Source organism: Pseudozyma flocculosa (assembly GCF_000417875.1).
Source record: "Pseudozyma flocculosa PF-1 unplaced genomic scaffold scaffold00011, whole genome shotgun sequence".
NCBI lineage: Eukaryota > Fungi > Basidiomycota > Ustilaginomycetes > Ustilaginales > Ustilaginaceae > Pseudozyma > Pseudozyma flocculosa.
In genome coordinates, this window is record NW_006920879.1 from 280,160 (window position 1) to 300,782 (window position 20,623).

Consider the following 20,623-nt stretch of genomic DNA (forward strand, 5'->3'; position numbering starts at 1 on the left):
TGCCGGTCAGGCCCACCTCATTCGGCTGAGCTGGATGTCTCGACCATCGGATGCCTCCTTGGGCACCTCCGCTGCTCGACGTCGGCGCTGGGCCGCACCGCCAGCACATACGGGTAAAGAGATAAAGGCAGAGAGACAGAGGCAGAAGCAGCAGCAGCAGCCGCCGCCAAGCCGCCAGCGTTTGCCCGCCCACGCCCGCGTGTGGAGGCAGCCACAGGGCAAAGGAGAGGCTGCCGACCCGCCTTGCTTTGGATGGCCCCGACGGCCTCTTTGCGGGAAAAAAGGGAAAAAAAGGCCTGGCAACCCGGGCCACGCAAAAGGCGAGGCAGGCAGCTCCCCAGACCCAGGCCGGGGCCAGGCTGCCTCTCTTGTCCATCATCGCCACCACCACCATCTCCGCCTCTTCTCGTCATCCTCTTCCGGCCTCCATCCGTCGCACGCCCTCACAGACCCCGACCCCATTCCCGCCACCTCTCTCCGCGTCAGCGACCCGACCTACCGCCCTCGCTCCTCTCCACTCTCAACCAGCAGAGCATCAGCGCGTCCGCCGGGCCAGCCTCGGTGTCCGACTCCCCCGCGCTTCCGCCCTCACCCTCGCTCTCGCTCTCGCTCTCCGCATCGCAGCACCAGTCCCATCCCGGAGCTCGACCCCGCACCACTGCGCTCGGAGCCTGCTCGCACGTCCATCCCACCCACCACCCATCCAATCCGCCGTTCCCTTCGTTTTCTCTCCCGCGCAACGCGTCCCTTCGGCTTCCCTCGGTCCGTGCTTTGACGTCCCTTGCTGCGCGTGGCTTTGCAGGAGCCGCGCTCGACCGTTGCCGCCCTAGACCGCCATGTCGAGGAGAGGAGGAGCACGAGCTGGACACTCGATCGCTGGCACCGCGCTCCGCAATGCCGGCCTCATGTCGGATGGCGACGTCGGGATGCGCGATGCTGCCGGCCCAAGTCGGTCCAGGAGCGGAGGCCGGGCAGGAAGAGCCTCGGGCACCAGCTCTCCACTCGTAAGTTCTTCCCCGCCCACACGCCCGCCATTCCAGCAGCGGCAAGTCGCAATCCTCTCCCCAGTGGGCGACTCCTTCCCACTGCTGGTTCAATCCGGCGCAGAGACGAAGCGGCGTCGCCGCCGCCGTCTTGTCTCTGCCAGCTGCAAGCGCACAGCCGCATCCATGCCACTCGATCCGTCGCACGCATCCAGTCTGACCCTTCAACCCGTCCATCTGATCTCACCACTCGCAAACCGCCGCAGTATGCCACGCAGAGCGATGGTCAGGGCACGTCTGGCCGGCAGGGCAAGGGCGCGGCTCGGCAGCGCGCCAACCCTCTCGGGAGCCGGCCCAACGCCAAAAAGGGCAACCTCAATGTCAATGATGGCCTCAGGCCAGGGAACACTGCCGCCATCCTTGGCAGCGTCCCCAACTCCAAGGCCAAGGGCGGAGGCCGCATTCCTGGCGGCGGAGGCCTGCCCTTCGTCGGCGGCGATAGTGGTCCCAAGTCCCACAACGTTGTCTCGGTGGTCAAGCGCTTCCTCGAGTCGCGGTGGAACGCCGCAGCCAAGTTCCTCAACCTCGAAGTGAGTGCCATGTTGGGCGGGTTCCCGGCTAGCTTCTTCGGGCCTCCCTACGGATCGCGAGGAGCGGGTACTGATCTCCATTATCGCCTGCCGCTCCCTCCTCCTGCGATGCTGCTGAACCGCCGCAGAACATGAAGGCCGATCCGATCCTGGCCGCCGAGAACATCAAGCCACCCGGCGTGCCTGGCTGCCCCAGGGAGCTCTCCAATGTCATGTGGAAGATCTGCTCCGAAGTGTACCCCGACGTGAGTCCTTCCGCTGCCGCTCGAGCCGGGTCATCGTCGCCTTCACGTGCCGATCGCTCACTCGGCCAAATTGGCATCCGCGCATCGCTCCCTGTCTGCCGCTCTCCTCCAGGTCATCACCGTCTCCCTCGCCCACAACGACTTGTCCAACCTCGGCTCGGTCCACACGATGCCGGGCTTCCTCCCCAAGCTGCAGGTGAGCATCCGTCCATGCCCGGACCTATTCGGCTGGCGTCTCGGCTCCCAAGACTACTCAGCTGTTTGAGCTTTCGCGGCTGATATGACGCTGTCGCCCCTTGTATTGCTCCTTATCGTCAGAACCTTTCGCTCGAGGGAAATGAGCTGCGGTGGGCCAAAGATCTCGACACGCTGGCAAGCGGCAAGCGCGGCCGCTTCGAGGCGCTCAAAGAGCTCCTGCTCTCTGGCAACCCGGTCCACTCCAACGCCGTCGCGGCGGGCAATGAGGAGGGCTACCGCCTCGAGATCCTATCGCGCTTCCCCAAACTGACGATGCTCGACCAGAAGCCGGTCACGCCGACCGAGTCGGGCTTCGCCAACCTACCGCGGTCCAGCAAGTCCAAGAAGCTCGACGCCGACGCCGCCCAAGTGCCGTTGCGCAACTTCCCAATCCAGGTCAAGGCCGGGTTCGTCGACGGCGACGCAGGCGCCATCATGCCCGCCTTCCTGTCCAAGTGAGTGCCGGTTCGCACAGCATCCTGGCGTATCTTTCCTGATCCCTGCCTCTTCGCTGGCCTCATCCTGACGTGCCTTTTGCGCCCTGTACAGGTTCTTTGCCCTCTACGACAACGACCGCAATGCGCTCAAGGAGGCGTACGCGCCGTCGGCGCAGTTCTCGTACACCGTCAATGTCGCGCCGGCGCCGCGGGCAAAGGCGGCCGGCTACCTCCACACGATGCCGCACCAGAAGGGGCTCAGCTTCGACCGGTACAATACGCTCGGCGGCCGCAACTTGATGCGCATCCACGGCTCCAAATCGCGCACCACGTCGCTCCACCTCGGCAGCGCCCGGATCGTCGAGATGCTGGCCAAGCTGCCCAGGACGACGCACCCGCTCACCGACGCGTCCAAGTTTGTCTTTGACGCCTGGGTGGTGCCGAACAACGTCATCGGCGCCAGCATCCGGGCGGGCGAGCAGCCGGAGGCGGTGCTCTTTATCAGCGTCCACGGCGAGTTTGCGGAGCTGCCGTCGACGGGCGTCCGCTCGTTTGACCGGACGTTTGTGGTTGCGCCGGTGCCGCCGGGCTCCGAGGCGGCCAACGCCGGGTGGCCCTGTGTCGTCCTGTCGGACCAGATGACGGTCCGACACTACTCTGGCACCACCGCCTGGGCCCTCGATGCGCTGCCGACGGGAGAGGTTGGCGCGCCACCGGTCCAAGCTCAGGCCCAGCCCCAGGCGCCGACCCCCACCGCACCACTTGCCGCGCCTTCCACCAACGGGGCGTCGGCGGGCGCCGTTCCGGCCAACCTTCCGCCACACCTGCAGAACCAGGCGCCCGCCCCGGGCCTCAGCGAGCAGCAGCACGCCATGTCGCTGCAGCTGGCCGCCCAGACCGGCCTGATCTATCCGTTTGCGGTGCAGTGCCTGCAAGAGAACGGCTGGGAGCCGAACCAGGCCATGACCAACTTCCAGGCGCTCAAGGTGAGTCGGCTCAGCACGGCACCAAATGGCACAGCACGAGTTTGTCGACCGCGCTGCATCGGAGGATAGCTCGCTGACCTTTTTCCGTTTGTGATGACCGCCGCTGCTGCTGCTTCTGCTGCCACCTTCGCCTCGTCTTGCCAGGCGAGCAACGCCATCCCACCAGAGGCCTTCGCCCCGGCGTGATCAACCATGTCCATGCTCGCACTCCCCATCGACACTCTCAGCCTCAAGGCTGCACGCCGTCCACCGTCTCTTTACACCGTCTAGCCCCCATTCCTAGTCTCCATGTACTTTAACCCCAAACAACCGCACCGGCCAAAGACGCACCCCCGCGGCGCTGAAAAAGCCCAGCCACTGGAAATGGCCGAGCACGGCATGGCCCCCCCGGATCTTGCTGACGGCAGAGGCGGGAATGCGCAAGTGGCCGCTCTCGTGCTCTGGCTTCAACAAACAAGGTGTGAGGCAAAGCGTTGACGAAACTCACGCTTTGCCCGGGCGTGGCAGTCTTAGGATGCAGTGTGTGTGTTTGTGTGTGTGTGTGTGTGAAGGTAGGTGTGTGAGCTGTTGACGCAGCAGCCAGCAAGGTAGTGTGAGTCGGGGCGTCGATGCGTCATCCCGGCCCACTGTAGGCTGTCATCGTCAGGCGTGCCCCTTTTGAACCTCGGGAGTGTGGGGGGGTCGGACCGACGCTTTCGCCGTCCGAGGGGACACGCACGGGTGGACCCGTCGATCCCATCCGGTCCGACGACTTGCCGAGAACAGGAGAGAGAGAGAGAGAGGAAGGCGTGCGAGAGAATGACAAGAGTGCACCGCGTCCTCCCTCCCATACCCGATTATCGACCGACTGGAGGGCAACGATGGCCACTTTGGTTCCATCACCTGTGGTAGAGAGTGCATCGATACGCTCCGTCTCGGGTCAGTGGGGGGAGGGGCCGGGGCCGGGCGAGACCAGCCTTCTTTGACGCCCCGGTATCTTCGTCTTCGTCTGCGCCTCACCGGCGACGAATCGCGACGTCGAGGTGAGCCGACGTTGAGGGCACCAGACGGAACGCCCTTCTCGTCTCCTCCTTCCTCTCTGCCATCACCCTCCCTACCTCCTCAGACGACCCCGGTCTCTTCTACTCGAACACAGTCACTACCCTCGCTTCGTCCCCTCATCTCCAGCCGTTCCTTCACCACCACCCTCCTTCCCTAGACACGTCGCTCGTTCCACCACAGCAAAGGCAAGGATGCGGTTCCTCGCAATGCTACCTCTCCTCCTTGTCCTGCTCTGCAGCGAAAGCGCAAGTCAACCCGTCCACCGGGCCCGCACGCATCGACAGGCGAAACGCGTCCAGCCCACCCCGCCCAACTCGATCGAGGTGGCCGGTCTGATTGCCACCGTACTCGGTATACCCGGTACGTTGGACCCCCCCCCCCCCCCCCCCTACCCCCACCCTCACCCTCGTTTGCGCGTGAAGTCGTGTACGAACGTCATCCTCACCCCGTACTTCCCTTCTTCCTGTCCACACCGATGACGACGACGACGACCGACAGGGGCCATTTTCGGACCGTCGTTGATCTACAACTACATGAACGCACGCGGCCACAACGAGGCGCTCATCCAGGCCGCCTACTACCGACAACAGCGCCAGCTGCTCAACGACCACGAGAAGCTGCTGCGCGATAAGCAACTCGCCAAACTCGATCCGCCACCCGCCTCTGCTCCTTTGTTGCCTTCGTCGCCGTCGTCGTCGTCGTCGTCTTTGCCGTCCTCGTCTTCGCTGTCTTGGTCCTCGTCGTCTGGTTTGACATCGATGCCGACCGACACTCAGGCGACGTCCGTTTCGACGAGCGGCAGCTCGCCTGGTGTCGTTCCTGGTGCTGCGACGGGTGGTGCGGCGAGCACGTTCAACCAGGCTGCGGCTGGGACGGGGACGGGGACGGGGTCAGGGGCAGGGGCCGGCGTGGCTGGCGGCGCCGCGCAGGTGGGTGGCGTCGTCGCTGACGCGGGTGCGGGCGGCGCTGGCGCTGCTGCAAACGCGCCGTCCTCCGGTCAAGGCGCCGGGAATGCCGTCGCACCAGCAGCTGTCTCTACGTAGCATGACGAGTTGGCTCACCAGGCCCGACATCTAGACCCGCCTTGCAAGCAAAGCAGAGGAGAGACGCAGGCCCACACTCTTTCACCCATATTTCGACACCTGTATACATACTCCGTGGCCCCTTCCTCGGCGAGACGACGCAGGATCAGACCAACCCACTCTCCTTGACCACATCCTCGTCGTCGTCGACGTCGCCCCGCTGCTTGGCCCTGACGAGCTTCTTGGCCCTCCACTCCCTCACGCCCCTCTCGAACGTTGCCAGATCCAGACCTTGGTGGCCGACCTCGACGAAATGCACGCCCAGCTTGGTCCCAACCTCGGCTGGTGGCGGGGTGTGTTCGGCAGAACAACGATCCGGTCAGTTTGGATCCGCTGGGGCACGCATGGGATTCACAGCGTGCGAGAGGGGAGGAGAGCACTGCTCACCGTTGCGAGATTCGTCGTCAAAGAAGAGGTGATCTTCATAGTCGATGCCCGACTCCTTGTGCAGTTCGCGGAAGTGAGCGATCTTGGAGCCCGGGTAGATTTCGAGGTGGTCGAATAGCGCTGTCGATCGTCCGTCGAGAGGCACAGAATCAGGGGGCGTCAGCATCCTCGCTGGTTCCTCCTGGCACTTCAATGAGGGGCAAGGGGAGGTCTGGAACCCACAGATGGCCTTGATGAGCCTGCGCGGTGTCACAGAGGCCGACGCCTTCCTCGCCTTTCGGCCCGTCTCCTGCTCCGTCTCGTCCTCCGAGTCGGCCGGGGTGGGTACGAACTCGGCATCGTCGACGAGAAAGAGCCCGTTGAGCGCCTGCCGTGCCGCCGGCGGGGCGCACGTGCGGGATGCAGCCGCGATCTCGACGCCGTGTCGTTTGAGGTACAGCAGGATGTGACTGTACATCAGAGGGGCCGTACGACGGGTCGGGATTCAAGGTGGTGCTCAGTCGATTGTACGTCTTGCGGGCCTCGTCGGCGAGATGGAGCGGGCATGTACGTACGGAACGTGCGGAAAGAACGAGAGCGGCTGCCCGTGTCGATCGACGACTCTATTGATGGCGTTTCCCTTGCGCTTGAGCGGCGGGTCGACGTGGGTATCCACCCAGAGCTGCCTCAATCACCATCCCAACCGCACCACGCCGGTCCAATCGGCTCGTCAGCACCACTGAGACGGGTCCGCTTGTGCGAACGGGCGCACCGTCGTCGACTCACGGGCCATAGCGTGTAGTCGAGATCGAAGACGACGAGCTTGGGCAGCGGCGAACCGATGCGTTCCAGCGACTCGACCACGCCAGGCACCCAGCCGTCGAAGCCGTAGTTTGACGCCACCTCGTCGTCGTTGGCGGCTGCTGCGCCTGCCGAAGAGGCGTTGGACGAGTTCTTTTGGTGCCGTCTTTTGACCATGCCGATGTGCTGTCTATCTCGAGATCGCAAGCGGGTTGCAAGTCTATCGTGGATGTCTGTGTGCGGAAGCGGGTCGTGGTGGTCGAGGGACGAGGGACGAGGGCCAAGTGCTTGATTCCGCCTCGGCATTGGCTTCGAAGACGAGCGCCGCTCAGCTGCTGCACATCCATGTGCGTCTGACGTCTTCGGACCCTTTCGCCGCGTGGCTGCGGATCTTCTCTGTCGCCCGACCATCCTCGACCCGACGCGTTTCCACCATCGTCGCGGCGCTCTCGACGTCGGACGCTCTTGCGCAACGATGTGAGATCCAGTCGGAAGGCGCTCCGGATCGCAACGAGCTAGTCTGCTCGCCCGGCCTGGTCGGCGTCGATGCGGGCGCAACGGGACCGCTTCCCGGTCAATAGGCTGTTGTGCACGACGACGTGGTCATTCTCACCCCACCCCTCCAGCCTTCTCTCGGCATCGTCAAAGCAACCATGGTCACGCTTCATCGACCCGACCCACATCTGTTCTTGGAGAACTGCTCGGAACCACCCACCACGAAGCGCTGCAATCAGCGGGGTAGGATGGCCGCGCTGGTAGGCTGTGCGCCGCTGACCGCATCGACCGTAAAGGGGATATAAGGGGCTCGTTCGTCGTCGTATCCCCCCCCCCCCCCCCCCTTCCTTGTGTCTACAACCCAATCCATCCTACCAAGACCCTGCCGTACGTCCGACCCGACCAAGCTAGCTACCCACCGTCATCAATTTCGAGGTGAGTAAACGAGAAGATCCACTGCGCCACCAATCCTCCATCCTCGTTGCAGGCTCTCGAAGCGAAGACCCCCAATCTCACCCTAGACCTCAGCCCTACCTTGCACCCCCACCCATCCCTCTGTCGACGCCCGAATCGAGCAACAGGAGAATGTACATCTCCCTCAAGTCCAGCCTCGTTCTCCTGGCCACCGCCGTCCTGGTGACGCTCCCCAACCAGGCCAGGGCAGGCGATCCGACCCTCTACCGCTACATTTCACGCAAGCAGAACATCTTTGGAGATTGCGTCGTCTTCCACCCGTTCAACGTGCCCAACCCGCTCTTCAACTGTCGCCCCGAGTCCTCCCTTCAGGGCGTCACCATCCACTCCGGAGAGCTGGCCTGCGACGACACCACGACCACGTTTCAGGATTTCTGCAAAGGCTGCAAGGCCGCCGGCAGCGTTTGCACCCAGCAGGTCACCTAGGCTCGTATCAGCACGGGGGCCTTCGGCATGCCCTTGTGTAAGGGTGGTGCAAGCATCGTGCGGCCCACGTCGGCCCTCGAGCCAGCTTTTCCAAACGGTTTGCAACTGATTGGAGCGGCCTTCAGCTCCGATACAGCCGTGATGTGATGTAGCAGCAACGGTGACCGCCGCATATCTCTGCAATTGACTTTTCTTTTTCGCAGCCTTTTCAAGCCTCTTCGTCGTCGTCGTCTTCGTCGCTTTCTTCCTATTCTTCCTCGTCATCGTCATCGTCATCGTCATCGCCATCGCCATCGTCCTTGTCCTCCTCGCGTGCCTCTCCGTCAGCGGCCTCGACGGCGCGCTCCGCCTTGCGCACCCGGGTACGGCACCGCAGGCACTCCCACCCGCCGGCGTCCTCCAGCTCGTCCTCCATGTCCTCGTCGAGCAGCTTGCTCGTAATGCAGTAGTAGCAGTACGTGTGCCCGCACGGCTCGACCCGGTACGCCGTGTGGATCAGCGCATCGGCGTACGCCAGCCCGTCGGGCGACACGCCCAGGCTGCTCGAAGAGGCCAGCGACCGCGCCGGCGTGCTGCTCCCCGCTCCGCTAGCCGCAGGACGGTTGGGCGCCAGCAGCCCCGAAGAGGGGTCCAGCGGATCGCTCGTCGGGATGCCCATGCTGAGCCCGCCGGAGCCGATCTGCTTCGGATCCAGCGTGACGCCTGCTGCCTTTTCCATGCGCTCGAAGCAGATGGCGCAGCACGGCTCTGGCAGCGCCCAGTACCGCCCGCGACTCGGCCCGTCCTCGTCGGCCTGCTTGCCCTTTTCCTTCGCGCCGGCCAGCCCGCCTCGCAGCCCTGGCAGCGAAATCGCCTTTTTGTCGAATCGTGCTCGCCCCGCGGCGTCCCGCGACAGGCCCACGCGCGACGAGATGGCCATAGGCAGGATGCCGAGCAGCAGCGAAAGCAGCCGCGGGTGGGTCGGCAGCCGCATCAGGCGTCTGAACAGCCGTCTTGGCCGCACGAGGGGCAGCAGGAAGAGCAGAAACTCCTGCAGCGTCGGGTCGGGCGGGAGGAGACAAGGACAAGCAGGCTAGCGTCAGCTTCCGTTGTCCTGGAAGCATTTCGATGGCCCCTGAAGAACGCCATCGACTCACAGTGAAGGCGTGCCACACGAGCTGGCGATTGAGAAACTCGAACGAGACGTTGCGGTTCATGGTGCGCTGAGCATAGGTGAGGCGCATGCCGAGGAGGCGGTCGGCGACGGAGCGGTACTTGCCGTTGTTGAGGAAGACGGCAAAGTTTGCGAGGACGGCGGCGGCCCAGATGCGCTGTGCGTAGTCGGTGAGAGACCAGAGCCTCCTGCGAATGTCGTTGGAGGGCATGTCGGAGAAGCTGAGGGACGTCATGCGGTCCTGGAGCTTGGTGCCAAGGTAGGGAAAGAGGATGGTGAGGAGCGGGTAGAGGGAGAGCTGAAGCCTGCTGAGGGGCTGATCACGCGCCGTCGACTGCAGGCCGCCCTTGTGCGCCCACTCGTTGCGGAACTTGAGGTTCTGGAGCATGGATCCGTAACTGGCGCCACGGTCCCAGATGCTGAACTTGAAGAGGATGAGCTTGAGGAAGAGGAGGAGCTCCGGCTCGAGGTCTGCGGGCAGGGTCGAGCGTATGAGGCCGAGCGCCTTTTTGAGGGGGTCGAGGAGCAGCTCGGAGAGTTCGCGGTCGAGGAGCTCTGCATCGAGCTGATTGACGCGCTGGATGCGGAGGATGGGGGTGGGGAAGCGGTGGAGCGACTTGCGTATGTTTTCAATCGAGGTCGAGGCGGCATGGGCTGCATCGTGGTAGAAAGGCTGGCGCTGCGTGGGTGGAGATGGTGATGGCGCTGCCCCGTCTGCGTCGAGGCTGCCAGTTTGTGAGGTGCTCGGTGGTTGTGCGAGGTCGGTGGTGGATGAAGGTGGTGCGGGCCGCGCTGTGTCGATGCTTGGGTCGGCTGGCAGGGTGGATGGCCCCGCGGCGGGTGATGAGCCTCTGTCGTCGGTCATGCTGATGGTGTGGCAGGTGACTCGAGAAGCCGACCGAGACGGATTGATGGTGGATGGCGGTGTACCTCTGCTCGATGAAGTCGAGGCCTGCGAAGGAAGGGTGGGTGGCCAGGGCAGGCCAGGCCAGGCTAGCCCGGGGGCGGGTCAACCGGGCCCTGCCACCGGCAACGGCTAACTCCACCTCGCCTGTGGCCTGCCCCGCATGCCTAGCCTCGCCTCGCCTTTCAACCGGCTGTCCAGCAAAGGCAGGCTGAGGGCTGACGACGGATCCGAAGCCGCCAGGCCTAGTCACTCGTCCGAGAAAAAGAAAAACCAAAGCGGCAAAGCCAGGCAAGCTAGGCCAACCAGGCCAGCCAGGGGGGCACCCGCGCGCCAAGCCTCGGTTTGCTGCTGGGTGCTCGCCCCATGCCTGCATCTGGCCTGCCTGCCTGCCTGCCCGACATGCCAAGCCCGACGGCTCTCCGCGCCGCCCCGCCGCTGCTCGTCGAAACCTCAGCTGAGCCCTCGCCGGCGGAACGCGTCCCTCTGAGACCAACACCAGCGGTGGCGGCGTTCCCCTCGCAGTCCTCATCGGCGGATGTCGGTGCCCCGCCGAGGTCGCAGGCACACGCAACCACGAAAGGCAGAGAGGGGGCATCATATACGGCCTGCCATGACGACGACGACGACAAGCAAAGCAGCGGCCTCAACCCACGGCGACCTCAAAGGAGTGGCAGCCTGGTGCTTCGATTGGGGGGAAAACGCCGAGCGGCGGCGACGCCCCCTGCATACAGAAAGGCAGGCAGGCAGGCAGGCAGGCAGGGAAGGGGTTTCCATCAAGAGCCTGCCTGCCCGCCGTCGAGCTCGGCCCGGGCGCGTGCCTCTCCCTCTGCGGCGCCAAAGAAGCCAGCAGGCGGCCTGCCAGTCGAGCAAACCAGGAGGCAGACAGGCCACCGAGCCGCAGCGTCCGGACGCCGCCAAACGGGCGGGCACCAAGCCTCCGACTATACATAGATCGGACTCCCGCTGCCTCCTCCTCGTCCTCGTCCTCCTCATCTCCACCACCACCACCACCACCACCACCACCACCGCCAACTGCCTCTCCCCGCCTCTCCCCTCTGAACAACAACAGCCCTACACTCATTTCTCATCCACTCTTTCCCTTCACTAGCCTGCCCAACATGACCTTTGCCCGTGCCTCGCTCGCCCTCCTCGCCCTCGCCGGCCTGGCCCGCGCCCAGAGCGACGACGCCAGCTACGAGCAGGTGGCCACCATCCAGGAAAACTTCCCCGCCGCCCTCATCACCCCCACCTACTTCCCCGACAGCTGGTTCGACATCCAGGGAGTCCTCAACGTCTCGTTCGGCGGCGTCAGCGTCGGCAACATCGGCGACCGCCTCAACCTCGACCAGGTCCAGACCAGCCCCACCTACCGCATCTCGACCGAGACCAAGCACGCCGACGACGCAGACACCTTTGACGGCGAGCGCCGCTTCACCGTCGCCTTCCTCGACACGTTTGTCGCCGGAAAGGACTTTGGCGGCAAGGTCAACATCCACGGCCTCGGCAACGACTACGCCGTCGGCGACAACGGCAGCCTCACCAACCGCTCCATCAACGCCGTCCCCTACGCCGCACCCAACCCGCCCGCCAACGACGGCCCGCACCGCTACGTCCAGCTCGTCATCCAGCAGTTCCCCAACTTTACCGCCCCCGAGCTCGGCTTCACCGGAGCCGTCGGCGTCAACCAGTCGTTTGTCGACTACTACAACAACGCAAAGGGCGGCCTCGGCAAGGTCGTCGCCGCAAACTACATCCAGATCGAGGTCGGCCAGGCCGCAGCCCCCGCCACCACCGCCGCCCCGGCCCCGAGCGCCGTCTCGTCGCTGGCCGCCCAGAAGAGCGCTGCTGTGAGTCTCCCGCCCTCGAACGAGGTCGCCAGCCCCGCTCGACTGCGGCAGTCTGTCCGAGCTGCGCCACTGACCATTCCTCGTTCCTCTCCCTTGCCGCTTCTGCCTCGCCGCGACGCTCTTGGCTCTCTCGCTAGGCCTCGACGAGCGGCACCAGCAGCGGCTCGAGCGCCAAGCCGTCCAGCACTGGCGCCGGCTCTGGCTCTGGCTCCGGCACCAGCGGCGCCATGTCGGTCGGCGCTGCTCCTCTGGCCGCCATGGCCGGCATGGGAGCTGCTGCCATCCTCGGTGCCCTCCTCCTCTGAGCGGTCCTCGCGCTGTCACCGCATCGAGGCAGCCGTCGCCGTTCGTCCTCCGGCGCAGCTGCGATCGATACGCATCCTTTTGTTGGACAATGGCCTGTGTTGCCTTTCCCTTATCTCGCCGTCAGCCTCGACTCTGACCCCGTCCTAGTGTAGCTCTGCACTCAATCTCGATCTTCGCCTGTTCATACGCACGCCCGCACGCACCCATCCCCCCCGAGTCCGTCAGCCCGCCCCAGCCTCGAATTGTACCCCTAGTCATGCGCCCCCACTCGGCCTCTCGCTGCGCCGCGCGCCCACAAGCAAGCACAAAAACATCCACCAGATTGCAGCGGCCGACTGAGTTGCTCGAGGAGTCGTCGGTGGGGCGAGATGTAGGAACCGGGGCGGGCGATGGCGAGGGAGGTAGAGGTGGCAGGCCGAGGAGAGGGCGAGGAGGCCACACCCACGGCCTTCGCGGTGCGCCCAGCGGCAGCGGCGAGTTTGCCAGCAAAAGCGAGGCTCGAGGGCGTTGCGGGACCCGCTCAGCTGGCCAGTCTGGCACCGCCGCCTGCCTGGCGGGGCTTCAAAATGCTGGATAGGTATCGGACCGAGTCAACTTTCGAAACCTGAAAAGCTAGCGCACCGCGTCAGAAATCCACGGCCGGCCGAATTGCAAACGCTCTCTAGCTCGTGAGAATCTGGAAACTCGAAAAGCCACCGAAACTTGCAAGAATCTAGACCCTTTGCCATCCGATGGCCATCGAGGAGGGCGCAGGGAAGGATCCGGGGACCCGGAGACGGATTTTCTCGAAGATTGCGACTTGGGAAAAGCTTGACAGGGAAGCGTGCGTTCTCCCGAACGAAAAGATGGCTTGACGTCGATTTCGAAAAGAGTGAGGAGATTTTGAAAAAGTTGCAAAGACAACAAACCCCCTAACTTGGTCGAGCGCTCCAGCGAGCAGACCAGCCAGCCAGCGAGCCAGGCAGCACGAGCCACCCAACCCCCACGGCCAGCGGAGGTGTCTGGCTGGGCTGGGCTGGGCGGTTCTTTTCTTCCTGTGCCCCCAGATGAGGGGCGCGGGGCATGGGACGGGCCAGAACGCAAGAAGAACCAGGACGGGGACGAGGCCGGGCTCGCTCTTGGCTTTGCTTGCTTGGCCATCTTCCATCATCGCTCCCGCTTCCTGTCCACCACCTCATCTCGCACCCGCTTCCCATCCCGAATCCTCGCAACTTCAAGCAGCCGCGTCGCAACGCAACGCAACGCAACGCACCTGCAGGGACAAACGAAGGGATGAGGCTGACACGACTCGTCCCGCTGCTGTGCCTCCTGGTGCTCGCATGCACCGTCCTCGGCGTGCGCGCATCCAATTGGGACAAGGACGACTACGAGGTGAGTTCGACCCCTCTCCCCCGCCGCGTCTTCCTTCTCGGAGGGGACCAAATGGGTCCATGAGAACTGACATAGGGGAACGGGGTCCGGCTGGCAGATCTTTGAACTCCAAAACGCCCTCGAAGACTCCGAGGGAAAGGGAACCACATTCTACTCGCTCCTCGACATTGCAAAGACGGCCACCCAGTCCGAGATCAAGCGCGCCTACAGGAAAAAGAGCCTCGAGCTGCAGTGAGTTTCCTCGCCTTGGTCGCCGATCCGAGGAGGTATCCGCCTTCGCTCGTCGTTAGCATCGCACTCATTCCCCTGGCAACACGGCGTGCCTCTACCGCCCACCCTTCTGTGCTCCCCCCTCCCACGACAACGTCAGCCCGGACAAGAACCTGGGACGACCCGATGCGCAGAAGCGCTTTGAGCGTCTGGGCCTGATCAACAAGATCCTGCGCGACTCGCGCAAGGACCGCTACGACCACTTCCTCACCAACGGCTTCCCCAAGTGGCGCGGCACGGGCTACTTCTACCAGCGCTTCCGGCCGGGACTCGTCTCGGTGCTGCTCGGCCTCGTCGTGTTTTCGTGCGGCATCGAGGTGCTGATACGCCACCTCAACGTCCAGCGCGAGCGAGAGAGGACCGAGAGGCTGCGCCGCAGCGCCATGCTCGTCGCCTGGGGACCCCGGTACGAGGAAATGGTATGGAGGAACGCCAGAGAGGCCGCCGGTGCACCAAAGTCCGGCGGCCTGGTGGAGAAAAAGGTGCGCGTACCCGTCTCGGGCTTCGTTGACCTGCCCGCTCCCCTCGGCGGTGCAGAGGACCTCGAAAAGGTGGACTGGCAGGAGAGGGAGAAGAAGTGGAAGCGGTGCGTCCTCTCGGCCTCTGCGCCGTCCTCGTCGTCGATGCACGGAGGGCGCACGGTCGAGGTGCTGGTCAACCGAGACGAGGTCCTCGTCCACCTCGACGGCGAGTGGTGGCCCCTCGACTCGGACGCCATCCCCTCTACGTCGTTCACGAGCACCTGGCCCTTCCGGATCTTCAGCAACCTCACGGCCAGCAAGTCCTCGACGCGCCACCACGGCGATGGAGATGAAGGCGAGAAGGGGGAGGAGGAGGAGGAAGAGGAGAGGAGGCATGCCGAGCAAGTCGAGAGGAAGGCCAGGCAGGTCATTGCTGCCTCTTCGTCGTCGGAGGACGGCGCGGCGAGGAAGAGAAAGGCAAAGAGGAAGTAGGCCGTCGCTGTCGTCCCTGCCGCTCGACTCAGGCAGGTGGCACACGTGCGTTGCGGCTGGCTCAGGCGATGGTGTGCCAGCCCAGGCGACGTGATAAAGAAACAACTCCAGCGTATCCGCATTGCTCCTCGTTCCGATCGCACCCGCTGGCTCATCTCCGTCATCCGAGGAGAATCTGCTCGTCGTCCTGGTCCTGATCCGCCGCCGCCTCGTCACCCTCGTCCTCCGACCCAGACTCGCCCATGTCAATCTCCGGCATCTCCTCGTCGTCGTCATCATCAGCATCACCGCCATCGCCCGCAGCGACATGATGCACGGCCGAGACCGGCGGTGCTGCGGCCGTCGTCATCTCGGTGATCTCGACCGCCGACGTGGACAGCGCATCCGTCAAGGCCTCCTCCTCGGTAAGGATGGTCGTGGTGGTGGTCGTGGTGACCGCGGCCGGAGCAGTGGTGGGTGCCTCGTCGCCTTCCGTGGCAGCAGTAGGGCCTGTGGACCCAGCCTCGGCCTCCTTGTCCCTGCTCGCCTGGTTCTGAGCGCTGCCAAAGCTCACACTCCTGTCGAGCGCCGATGGGCTGCCGATGCGCGGCGTCGAGGGACGGTGGGCCGGCTTGACGGGATCCGGGCTAAACACCCTCGTGTCGCGCAGCGACGACGAGCGGGGCGGAGAGTGGGGCAGCGGCGAGCTGCGGCTCAGCGGCGAGGGCAGACCCTTGCCCAGCCCGGCCGCGGTGGCCGCAGTGGCGGCGATGCCCGGCGCCGCCGACGAGGCCGATGCAAGCGAATCCGACTCGGCCGTGATGGCATCGATGTCCATCCGGCCTTCGTCGCCGGCGCTGGCGCTGTGGGTTGGCTTGCTCGGGGCGCTGGCGTCGAGCTTGAGGACGTTGCGGATTGACTCGGCCTCGCGCGCCACGGGCTGCAGGTGCAGCGTGCGGTCGATGCCGGTCGTCAACTGGCTCCCCTCTGGCGTCGGGTCAAACTCGTTGTTGGTCTCGCTCGGGTCCGGGTAGAAGCCGAGACCGCGTGCGATGGGCACCATGTTGCCCTTCCTCGCAAGCGTGAGCGAGGACATCGCCTCGGTCGCGGCGGCCCGCACGGCGGCGTTGCCGTGGACGGCGGCGAGCTCGACGAGCGCCGGCGTGATGCGAGGCAGCGACAACGCCAGCATCGGAGAAGGCGAGCCGCGCAAAAGGCTCGAGAGGGCCTCGAGCGAAGCGCAGAAGAGATCATCGATGCTGGGAGGCCCGCCCGGGACAGAGGCCGAGGTTGAGACGACAGCAGAGCCGCTCTGCGAGCCAGAGAGCACCTCGACCAGTGCCAGGACAACCTGCGCCGAAGTGTGGGCCAGGTCATGGTGCTGCGCGTTGAGCTCCGTGGTGAGGTGCGGGAAGACGGCCTCGAGGACATGGAGCGCGACCTGCGTCGCGGCGATCTCTTCGGGCTGCAGACGCTGGATGGCGTCGCGCGGGTTGGCGGCGGTGCCAAACACCGAGTCGCTCTCGTAGAGCCGCGCCTTCTTTGCCTTCCTCGAGCTGCCGGAGCCGTGGCCGTTGGAGTTGCTGTTGGAGGCAGGCTCATTGACGCCGGCCTGAGCGTCCGAGGCGCCCGGAGGAGCGAGGACCACGCGCGCCACCTGGCTAGAGCACAGCCGGGCCGCACGCAGCGTCGCCCGTCCGTTGGGATCCAGCGCCAGCCTTGCGCTCCCCCGCTTTGCGCCGCCGACGATGCTGGACAGGGTGCGGAGAGCGGCCATGCGGAGTCGCGGGGAGTAGCCCGTCGCGTTCCCGCCCTGGGCCGCTTCGCCGACTCGGCAGACCTCGGAGATGACTTCGGCGGCCTGCAGAGCGGCTGCCTCGGGCGAAAGCAGCACGAGCTGTGCAATGAGGCTGAGCGCAGCGATGTAGTGCTGGGGCAGGTGAGCTGCCTGGAGCGCACAGAGAGAAGCCTCGGACGTGGGCTTCTGCGGCGTGTGTGAGCCGACGCGGAGGATCTGCAGCGCAAAGTCGAGCAGCTGTCCGAAGGGGACGGGCACGGGCCGAGGCGTAGGCGTCCTCAACAAGAGGGGCAGCACACCGACTCGCCCACGGCAGCCGAGGAGCATGTCCATGCGACCCAGCGCGATCCGAGTGGCTGCCAGGGGATCCTTGGGAAGTGCCGGCATGGCCGTATCGTTTGCCGCAGCGCCAGCCGGCTCATCGCCTTTCGTCGACCTATCTTCGTTGCGCGCGCCGGTTTCGTAGCTGGAAACGCAGGCGAGCCAGGCGTCCTTGGCCAAGTTGAGCTCGCTGGCAATGGTCGACTGCCAGAGCTGCGCCTGGGTCGCCCTGCCGTTGCCTGCGCCGCCGTCGTTGGATTTGGCTGCGAGCGCGCCAGTCAGATGCAGAGACGAGAGAAGGCGGACCGCAGCCGAGAGGAGCGGCTGGGGCAGTCGAGGCGCGGCCGCCTTTGGGTTGGCAGCCTGCAGCCGCTCGGGAGCGTAGAGGACCTTGCGCGAGAGGAGGTGGATGCGCGAAGAGAGGGCTCGGCACGAGGCCGGGTGGGCCCGCAGGTGGTGGTCGATGGAGCTGATGAGGACGTAGAGCGCCCGGGCATAGGCAAAGATGTCGAGCTTGTCGACGACGTTGCTGGCGGCGTCGACGAGGGTGGTGACAAACTTGATGAGGTTGGGGGTGACCACCTGGCGGTGGAACTCCTGGCGCGAGGGCGATGGTTCCTGGAGGATGTGGACGGTGACGAGGGAGAGGGCGGCCTCGAGCAGGTCGGCGTTGGGGCGGTTGAGGGTGGCGGGCGAGGTGAGGAGGTTGATGGCGTGGTTGAGCCAGGATGCGGCGTGGTTGACCAGGTGGGCGTTCCAGATTGAGGGCGACTGGGTGAGCCAGAGGGAAGCGATGCGGTAGCCGGCCACCTTTTGGGTCGAGATGAGCGAGTTGATGCGGACGGTGAGCTTGTGCTGGCTCTGATCGCTGGGCAGGCGGTGCAGGAGATGCGAGTTGGCCAGCGCCTGCAGCAGCCGTTGCAGCTGCTCGGCGTCGGCCGTGTCAAAGGCGCCCAGGAGCGACTCGAGCTGGCTCGACGGCTCCGCCGAAGCCGGCAGCTGCGGGGCGGAAAGGCCGCCAAAGAATTGGTCCATCCTGGCTAGCTCCGGAGTTGCGAGCCCGGGCAGAGGGGGGGAAGATGACGGGAAGACAGGCGTCGGATGTGCCGACAGAGGGGAGAGATGGTGGTGACGGTCAAGGGCTGAAGCCACCTCCAAGCAACCAAGCTCCACCCGCCGTCGACTTTTTTTCCTCAACCTGGCGGCCGGTGGCAGGCAGGCAGGCAGGCCCTCGAAGAACGCAAAAAGTCGACAGCGACCGCCTAGCCTGGGCTGGCCTGGCCTGGCCCTCCGATTTCCGAAATTTGGCGCGGGGAAGCAGCCGGGAGCCCTTGCCCCCCTGCCCGCACAGACCGCACGCCTGGATGCAGCCAGCTCGGGCGGCCCCTCCCGCCCCTGGCCTTGCCTTGCCTCGCCTCTCCTCTCGCTTGCCTGGCTGCTGTTAAGTCTCTCCTCGTCTCCCACTTACTCTACCTCCTCCATCTCGCCCGCTCCGGAAGGCATCCTCGCCGGTCTCGTCTCGTTCTTCCGCTGCACGACTCGAGTGCGCCCTGGCCATCTCGCGCATTCTTAGGGACAAGCCATCGACCGCGGGCCAGCTCTGCAACACGCCCGAGGGCGGCGCTGCCTCGCCAGGGATGGCCACCAACGGCGCCGGAGGCGCGCAGTCGTCGCCCCAAGCTCGACCTGCGAGAGCGCCAAGAGCGCCCGCACCGCAGCTGCAAACTGGGCTGGCACCATCTCGCAGCATCTCATCGCCATCACAGTCGCACTCGCCCTCGGCCTCGACCTCTTCGGCCAGGCCGTTTCACGACCCTGTGGTCCAGGAGCTCTGCACGCTCGACACCTTCCAGAGCTCTTTCAACACCAACGAGTTCATCGCGCAGCTCACCACCAAGCTCGTACAGAGATCCAAGGCCGACCCCGGCCCCTTCAACCCAAGACCCTTCATACGCACCTTTGAGTCGGCCCTCGAGCAGCTCACCCAGATCCGCGGCCAGGTGACCGCCCAGACCCAGGTGCTCTCGTCATCGGTCCATGTGGCCGAGTCGGCCTATACAAAGAAGCTCGACGAGCTGTCCAAGAACTTCACCGCCGTCGGCAACTCGTTCAGCTCGCTCGAGGACCGCATCTCCGAGGTCGGCAGGACGGCCATCCGCATCGGCGAGCAGCTCGAGACCATCGACCGGCAGCGCAACCGCGCCAGCGAGGCCCACGACCTCATCGAGTTCTACTACATGTTCGCACGCGGCGATCCGTCCAAGCTCGAGCGCGTGCGCAAGGAGGGCGGAAAGGAGGGGCGGATGAAGGCGGCCGTCATCGCCAGGAGGCTGGCCGCCATCAGCCGCGAGGTCGACGTCCGCGGAAGCGAGCAGACCCGCGAGGCAATCGACCGCTACTGCGAGCGCTTCGAGCGGGACATGCTCAAGCTATTTGACAAGTTCTACCGCAAGTCCGACCCGCGCATGATGAGCCACATTGCAAAGGTGCTGCAGGGGTTCAACGGCGGCGCCAGCTGCGTCCAGATCTACGTCAACCAGCACGACTTCTTCATCAGCAAGGACCGCGTCGGCGAGGCCAGCACGATCGAGGTCAGCAGCATCTGGAAGCACCTTGCCGACCCCGACCATCCGCCGCCAAAGACCGAGCCGGCCCTGTCGTCGCTCTTTGCCGAGATCCGCCAAACCGTTGAGGTCGAGGCGCAGATCATCTCAGCCGTGTTTCCCAACCCGCTGGTGGTGATGCAGACCTTCCTGCAGCGCGTCTTTGCGCAGTCGGTGCAGGCGTTTGTTGAGGTCATCATGGAGAAAGCGGGGCAGATAGGCTCGCCGAGCTTTGTCACTGCGCCCGGCGTCGTCAACGGTTTGACGGGCGTCATGGAGCTGCAGGCAGGCGCTGCGCAGCCTCCCGCATCCCACCTCGCCTTCCTCCGAGCGCTGCACCTTTCTCGGTCCAGCGCGCTGACCCTCGTCAACGACCTCAAGCTTTATGACTTCCGCGGTGCCGGCATCGTCGGGCCGAACCCCTCGTCGACAGCGGCGGCGGGCGGCGTGTCGGAATCGGGCGCGCTGACATTGCTCGGCGGCGATGGCGGCGCGACTGGGCAGATGACGCACGCGGCGGCGAGCCCCTTGGCCACCATGCTCGACCAGGCCGTCGAGGAGCTCTTCGTTCCGTACATGGAGGGGATACGGTACCTTGAACGCGAGACGCGCAGCCTGACGGACCTCTACGCTGGCTACCTGTCCAGATTTACGGCATACCATGTGAGCGTCACGAAACGGCCCCGCCTCCCTCCTGCCGCGGTCCGTACTGATGTTGCTTGCCCTTCTACATCACCAGAAAACGCCCAACAAGGCGAAACCGGCGGCTTCGAACACGATCTTCAACCGCATGAGGAACCAAATCTCGTCATCGTCGGATGCCAAGGACAACAACGCGGCGGCGACATCGTCGTCGTCAACGAGCACCACCAGCGGCACCATGTCCGGGGCCAAATCCTCGTTCTTCAAGCTCTCCGGACTGGCCGACCGTGTCCGCGGGGGAGGCTCCTCG

The 20,623-nt window shown here is 65.1% G+C and overlaps 8 protein-coding genes across 8 annotated transcripts in view; 5 read left to right on the forward strand and 3 right to left on the reverse strand.

Annotated features, from left to right (window-relative positions):
- Positions 1-836: 836 nt before the first annotated feature.
- On the forward strand, positions 837-3,664 carry PFL1_03582 (uncharacterized protein; the record flags this gene model as incomplete). The annotated part of the gene is made up of 7 exons (XM_007881102.1): positions 837-1,004; positions 1,250-1,573; positions 1,702-1,818; positions 1,931-2,014; positions 2,137-2,510; positions 2,605-3,478; positions 3,623-3,664. 7 exons carry the CDS (start codon positions 837-839, stop codon positions 3,662-3,664), a joined length of 1,983 nt encoding a protein of 660 aa, XP_007879293.1.
- A 2,043-nt stretch (positions 3,665-5,707) lies between these two features.
- PFL1_03583 (uncharacterized protein) lies at positions 5,708-6,945 on the reverse strand (the record flags this gene model as incomplete). Its single annotated transcript, XM_007881103.1, has 5 exons — positions 5,708-5,883; positions 5,989-6,108; positions 6,211-6,437; positions 6,543-6,649; positions 6,754-6,945. The coding sequence occupies 5 exons, from the start codon at positions 6,943-6,945 to the stop codon at positions 5,708-5,710; spliced, it is 822 nt and encodes a 273-aa protein (XP_007879294.1).
- A 903-nt stretch (positions 6,946-7,848) lies between these two features.
- On the forward strand, positions 7,849-8,163 carry PFL1_03584 (uncharacterized protein; the record flags this gene model as incomplete). The annotated part of the gene is made up of 1 exon (XM_007881104.1): positions 7,849-8,163. One exon carries the CDS (start codon positions 7,849-7,851, stop codon positions 8,161-8,163), a length of 315 nt encoding a protein of 104 aa, XP_007879295.1.
- Positions 8,164-8,410: 247 nt separating this feature from the next.
- PFL1_03585 (uncharacterized protein) lies at positions 8,411-10,181 on the reverse strand (the record flags this gene model as incomplete). The annotated part of the gene is made up of 2 exons (XM_007881105.1): positions 8,411-9,193; positions 9,300-10,181. The coding sequence occupies 2 exons, from the start codon at positions 10,179-10,181 to the stop codon at positions 8,411-8,413; spliced, it is 1,665 nt and encodes a 554-aa protein (XP_007879296.1).
- A 1,160-nt stretch (positions 10,182-11,341) lies between these two features.
- On the forward strand, positions 11,342-12,375 carry PFL1_03586 (uncharacterized protein; the record flags this gene model as incomplete). Its single annotated transcript, XM_007881106.1, has 2 exons — positions 11,342-12,070; positions 12,208-12,375. The coding sequence occupies 2 exons, from the start codon at positions 11,342-11,344 to the stop codon at positions 12,373-12,375; spliced, it is 897 nt and encodes a 298-aa protein (XP_007879297.1).
- A 1,273-nt stretch (positions 12,376-13,648) lies between these two features.
- PFL1_03587 (uncharacterized protein) lies at positions 13,649-14,970 on the forward strand (the record flags this gene model as incomplete). Its single annotated transcript, XM_007881107.1, has 3 exons — positions 13,649-13,747; positions 13,845-13,978; positions 14,118-14,970. The coding sequence occupies 3 exons, from the start codon at positions 13,649-13,651 to the stop codon at positions 14,968-14,970; spliced, it is 1,086 nt and encodes a 361-aa protein (XP_007879298.1).
- A 160-nt stretch (positions 14,971-15,130) lies between these two features.
- On the reverse strand, positions 15,131-18,103 carry PFL1_06870 (uncharacterized protein; the record flags this gene model as incomplete). The annotated part of the gene is made up of 1 exon (XM_007881273.1): positions 15,131-18,103. One exon carries the CDS (start codon positions 18,101-18,103, stop codon positions 15,131-15,133), a length of 2,973 nt encoding a protein of 990 aa, XP_007879464.1.
- Positions 18,104-18,705: 602 nt separating this feature from the next.
- Positions 18,706-20,623, forward strand: part of PFL1_03589 (uncharacterized protein) — a gene marked incomplete at both ends in the record, with an annotated part of 3,987 nt that continues 2,069 nt past the window's right edge. The window contains 2 exons of the mRNA XM_007881108.1: positions 18,706-20,334; positions 20,411-20,600. Coding sequence (XP_007879299.1) covers positions 18,706-20,334; positions 20,411-20,600 — 1,819 coding nt within the window. The remainder of the gene's footprint in view (positions 20,335-20,410; positions 20,601-20,623) is intronic.